This window comes from Neolamprologus brichardi, chromosome 13 (assembly GCF_056152115.1).
Source record: "Neolamprologus brichardi isolate AB-2024 chromosome 13, ASM5615211v1, whole genome shotgun sequence".
Classification (NCBI taxonomy): domain Eukaryota; kingdom Metazoa; phylum Chordata; class Actinopteri; order Cichliformes; family Cichlidae; genus Neolamprologus; species Neolamprologus brichardi.
Genome location: NC_142116.1, coordinates 582,501 through 587,882, shown reverse-complemented (window position 1 = coordinate 587,882; position 5,382 = coordinate 582,501). Strand labels below are relative to the sequence as shown.

Sequence of the window (5,382 nt, the reverse complement as noted above, 5' to 3'; positions counted from 1 at the left end):
AAGCTTCACGCTGGTTTGTTTGGTGTGTTCAGGGCTCCGTAATAAAAGCTCATCTGCTTAATTTATGTGGGCAGTGCTGTGCTGCAGTAACCAGCAGGGGGCTCTGTGGGGTTATATTCTGGGATGCTCAGCCAGGGTGAGAGGTCAGGTCGCTGCTGAAGCTGAGCTATCATCAGTGAAAACTTCACCTGACTGATGATCAGGTCTTCCTGCTGTCAGTGTGTGAGTCACTAACCTCGCACAGCTCCTCTCGATTGTTTACACAGCGAGAGCGTTACAGGGGTTATCAATGTGTTTCATCTGCTCATCATACTCTGAACACACACAGGACCCCCCCCCCCCCCCCCCTTCCCCCAACACACACACACACACACACACACACACACACACACACACACACACACACACACACACACACGTTCACCTCTATAAACAGGATCATGTCCGTGTGTTGATAATCTGCTGATGTGGAACGAAAAGTTTGTGCCTGCAGACTCTGATTATCAGTTTGTCCTGCTGCAGACGTCAGCAGAAGGCCGGGGGGGGGGGGGCTTTATCACATGTAATGGCGTCATGCATTCACACTGTCAGCTTCACACAGGGACCCTCAGCTGGAAGATGGCCCCGGCCTCTATATTCAGGTAAAGGACGCCTGTTACCTGCTCTGCCCTGTTCTCAGCCCACATCTGTCCCAAAGGAGCCCTGGGAGTTTACCCAGAATGCACTTTGTTTGGTTTCCCACAGTGAGTGATCAGAATCGGATCAAACACTGATACACAGAACAGAACCGGACTCTGCTGAATCTGGGGTCAGGGGTCAGGGGTCAGGGCTTAAAGCAGTGATCCAGCACTAAGGTGCTCGGACAGTCACACCTGTAAAAGGCGGCAGGTGACCCCGGTGTCCTTCCTCGGGTCACGCTTAAAGCCAGCTGAACTTTTCATGGCAGTGAAGGATGAACACGTCACTGAAGTATGAATGAAACGCGGAGAGGTGAGTCCGGAGGCCCCGCCCCCTCCGCAGGGCTGTTTAATAGGGCCGCAGACAGGCGCGCGGACAGACTGCGGGCGGGCTCCGAGCCAGCTGTTTCCTGTCGTTACTGAAGTCTGAGAGAATGGAGATGCTGCCGGTGAACGGGACGGACTTCCAGCCGTCCGAGTACAGCTTCGAGCGGCGCTTCGACGAGCGGGGAGCGATCGAGTGGATGCAGGCCAACTGGTGAGTCCCGCTTCAGCCGAAACCCCGAGACGGGACCGGACGCGTCATCTCGAAAAACGGCAAAATTAAATTAAAGTTAAGTTAGTAAAGTTATCGTGTTGTTAAAGGTGCTCTTCGTCTTACTGGGACACTCGGGGTACAGCCTCGGTTTCGGGATACACCCAGGAATCCCCCCGATCCGGTTCACCAAAAGTGTCTCACCTGCCCGGTAGCGGCAGTACCGGGAGGACCGGCTCTGTGTCGGTGGAGAGCGTGATTTGTGTGCCGTGATAGCGGGATAGATGGGGCGGTGTGGGTTTTTCACGACACTCGGACTGATTCGGTTTAAAAGCCGCTTTAAGCGCAGAAACGAACTGTTTTTGAACGGGGTTTGGTGGGAGCACGCACGGATACTTTCTCCGGGTACACACCTGCCGAGAAACTTCCAGAGCCTGACGTAAGGACGTGTGGTCAGTGTACTGCAGGTGAGCCGCTCGGCCAGTGACGTCACGGTTGTGTTTGCTTTCGTCCCGCCCTGCCGAGCCCTCCGCGAGCGACGGGCGTGATGCGACGTGAAATATTTGCTCATAACTGTGATAGGAACACAGCCGGTGATGTGCGCATGCGCCAGCTGCTGTATTTAAAATGATGGAACCCTTCAGAAACTCTGCTGCCACCAAAACAAATGATTTCCCCTAAACGCGTGTTTGCTCCGCAGGAAGAGCTCGTTCGTGTTCTGCGTGCTGTACGTCGCCCTGGTCTTCGGAGGGCAGCACTACATGAAGACACGCCCCAAGCTCAACCTGCGCCGGCCGCTCATCCTCTGGTCACTGAGCCTCGCCATCTTCAGGTAACACTCCTCACACGTGCACACACTCACACGCACCCCACGGACAGCGGGACTCGTTCCTTGCTCTGTGATTGGTCACAGAGTTAACCACGCATAAGCGACACCTAAAACGAGACGTTCAGCAACGCTGTGATGCTCTGAAGCTCCTCCCACTACATCACCATAAAAGAGCTGTCCGTGTTGGTCGTGGCGTGACTCAGTGATGTCACTGATCCCACCGTCAGGCTGCAAATGAAGGAAACTCTCAAAGCAGTGAATCCCGGGTGGGCGGGGCATGCACGCGCTAGTACGGTGTTTTCGACAAAGGAGAAAATTCCTTCAGTCTCCATGGTAACCACGGGCATGCTTCGCATTCTTGCTGAATCAACACTTGTGCACAGCCAGCACGCTGTCCCCGTGGTAACCTGCGGCTCAGGTGTGTTTGTTTCCTCACCTGTGTGAGAACAATAGAGATGTGGGCGGAGTCATGGCGGCCGTCAGGAAACATGAAGCTGCTGTAAACACAAAGATGAAACTCAGCAGAATGAAGCTTTAAAAGGAGCCTCACATCCTCACAGACACACAACAGTTTGCTGTCCTGGGTTAGTGTTGACACAATGCTTCAGCTACAAGCTCACACGACCACGACCACGACCACGACCCAATTATGACCCTAAAACCAGTTTGTGAAAAATGATTTTGGTCCCTACAGGATAGTAAGAACCAAAGCAGACTGAGGGCGTCTTCAGGGTAGTGCTGCTCTGAGTGGCGTGTTTCTGCTCGTCCGTGTTTCTGTGCTCTGATGGATTTGTTTCCGGCTCTCCGCAGCATCGTCGGGGCGATCCGGACCGCTCCCTACATGTTCCACGTCCTGAGCTCCAGCGGCTTCAGACAGTCCATCTGTGACCGGAGCTTCTACAACGGCCCGGTCAGCAAGTTCTGGGCGTACGCCTTCGTCCTCAGCAAGGCTCCCGAGCTCGGTCAGTGCGTTAGCTTTTACAGCCTCGTAGCGGCGCCGAGATGAAACGTGTGACTAACGTGCGCTGTGTTTGCAGGCGACACGGCGTTCATCGTGCTGAGGAAGCAGAAGCTGCTCTTCCTGCACTGGTACCACCACATCACCGTGCTGCTCTACTCCTGGTACTCCTACAAAGACATGGTGGCCGGCGGCGGCTGGTTCATGACCATGAACTACACCGTGCACGCGCTCATGTACAGCTACTATGCGGCCCGTGCCGCCGGGCTGCGCGTGCCCCGCCCCTTTGCCGTGCTGATCACCAGCGCTCAGATCGCTCAGATGGCGATGGGCGTGGCGGTGAGCGCGTTGGTGTACCGCTGGATGCAGCAGGGAGACTGCCCCTCCAGCCTGGACAACATCGTGTGGGCCGCCATCATGTACGTCAGCTACCTGCTGCTCTTCTCCAACTTCTTCTACCAGACGTACCTGCGCCCCGACGCCAAGACCACCAAGACCCAGTAAACCCAGCAGAACCAGCAGAACCAGCAGAACCAGCCGGGAGGTTAAACTGAAGCTGCTGGAACATGACCTTCACTTTTTTACCCGTTTTTACTGGACAGGATGGAAAAACCTGTGACTGACACTGAGGGGGCGGGGCCAACACACAGCTACACATAACCTTCATAGTTGATCTGCCCTTTGATGTTTCCCTGCGTCAGTGATGATGAAGGCTGGTTTCACCCTCCTCAGTCATCAGGCTGGAATGTCCCCCGAGCACCGATCCAGCCTCTCCCAGCATTCCTCCTCGCACTGGTTCCACTGGTTCCACTGGTTCCACCTGCTCGCCACACCTGCCCTCGCTCACCCGGGTGGAGCACAGACGGTTTCTGTCACTCCTGCATGTTTGAAGCTTCGTGAATCCTTTGAATGTAAGAGCAGTGCTTTGCTCTGATTGGTCCGTCTCGGTGACGCTGGGCAGCGCTGGGCTCTCTGTAACCGAGGGAGGTCCTTAACCTCAGCTCCCTTTAAACTCAAGTTCTGACCTCACTTCCTGTGGCGTTTACATACGTGATCAGGAGGTTTTTCCATCCCGTCTCATTTCACTTTCGTCCGCTGACCAGCAGAAGAAGCCCTCCTCCATTTTTAAAATCTATTTATTGATCATTTTGTTTACCTGACGTATGAAGGCACCTGATTGGCTGCTGGAGACGTCTGACACTTCCTGTGACGTTTACCTGTTTGAGCGTGGGGATGAGCGTTGATGACGGTTTACAGAGACGTCTTCCTGCGTGAATTCTGTTCTTTGTTATTTTCTATTTTTTTTCTTGACTAAAACATTTATTTATTGTACTGATGAAAACGAATAAAGACGCGCTTTTTACGTTTGTACATCGTGTCCTCACCTGGACGACCTTTGACCTGCTCGGTGCTGAAAATCAGCTGATTTCTGACATTTGATTCACAGGAAAATGTTTTGGTCCCAGAAGTTCCCACAGAGGAGCTCGAACATGAAATCACTTAATGTTTCACTCAGTCGTTTCCTGAGACGTCAGCGTCGCCGCAGCAGCAGCGGCGTTTCAGTCCAACGCCATCAGGTCTGATGGGATCTCTGCGCACAAGCGAATCCTCGGCTGCAGCGTAGAGTCATCACATTTACATCCAATTTATTCATATAACACATTTAAAAAGTTTTCCCAAAGTGCTGAACAAAAACAAAAACAGATAAATGGTTAAACCGCTGACAAAATAAAAAGAGCACATCTACTCACAGCGCTCCACACGCGGTGAGGAAAAGACGTTTTCAAAAGAGACTTAAAAGCAGGAAGTGTGTCTAATATTTAACGTTTGGGCGCCTCAGCTGAAAAAGCTTTTTCCCCATAAACCAACCGGGTTTTTGGATCAACCGAGAGCAGCTGGTCAGCTGATCTGAGGGAACACGAGGCTGCAGTACGTCAGGAAGGGACGGAGGCATTTATAAGCCAGCGTTAGGCCTTTGAAATTCATTCTACCATAAACAGGAAGTTGATGAAGGAGGACAGGAAAGGCGAGATCTGTTCGAGCCTGTGTACCAGTTAAGAGACGGGTAGCTGCAGACGAGAGAGCGGCGCTCGGCTGTGAAGTGCCGTCGTGCCCCGACAAAACGCTTTTTGGCAACACAGAAGTTTTGTTTGTTAAATTTAATGATGTGTCCCAGATTGGGACGCGCTGTTTGATGAGTGACCCAAGCCAACCATAATTAATAAGCTGCGTGAGGAATTATTAGGCCTGAATATAATTACCCCTGTTCTGCTTTCATGGAGGCTCAAACAGATCCTTCCTGCTGGGAGGAATACTGCTGTCTATACAGCTGAGGCTCCAGTCGAGGGAAACCCTCTTTAGAGCCGTGCAGGGATAAGCAGCT

At 52.8% G+C, this 5,382-nt stretch overlaps 1 protein-coding gene across 2 annotated transcripts; it reads left to right on the top strand.

Annotated features, from left to right (window-relative positions):
* The first annotated feature begins 1,070 nt into the window (after positions 1-1,070).
* Positions 1,071-3,522, top strand: elovl6l (ELOVL family member 6, elongation of long chain fatty acids like). 2 transcript variants are annotated; one of them, XM_006806866.3, is made up of 4 exons: positions 1,071-1,215; positions 1,913-2,044; positions 2,852-3,003; positions 3,079-3,522. In XM_006806866.3, exons 1-4 carry the CDS (start codon positions 1,112-1,114, stop codon positions 3,501-3,503), a joined length of 813 nt encoding a protein of 270 aa, XP_006806929.1. In that variant the 5' UTR covers positions 1,071-1,111; the 3' UTR covers positions 3,504-3,522. The 2 variants fall into 2 exon arrangements, with proteins under 2 accessions (XP_006806929.1, XP_087705781.1); XM_087849655.1 differs by lacking the exon at positions 1,913-2,044.
* The last annotated feature ends 1,860 nt before the right edge of the window (positions 3,523-5,382 follow it).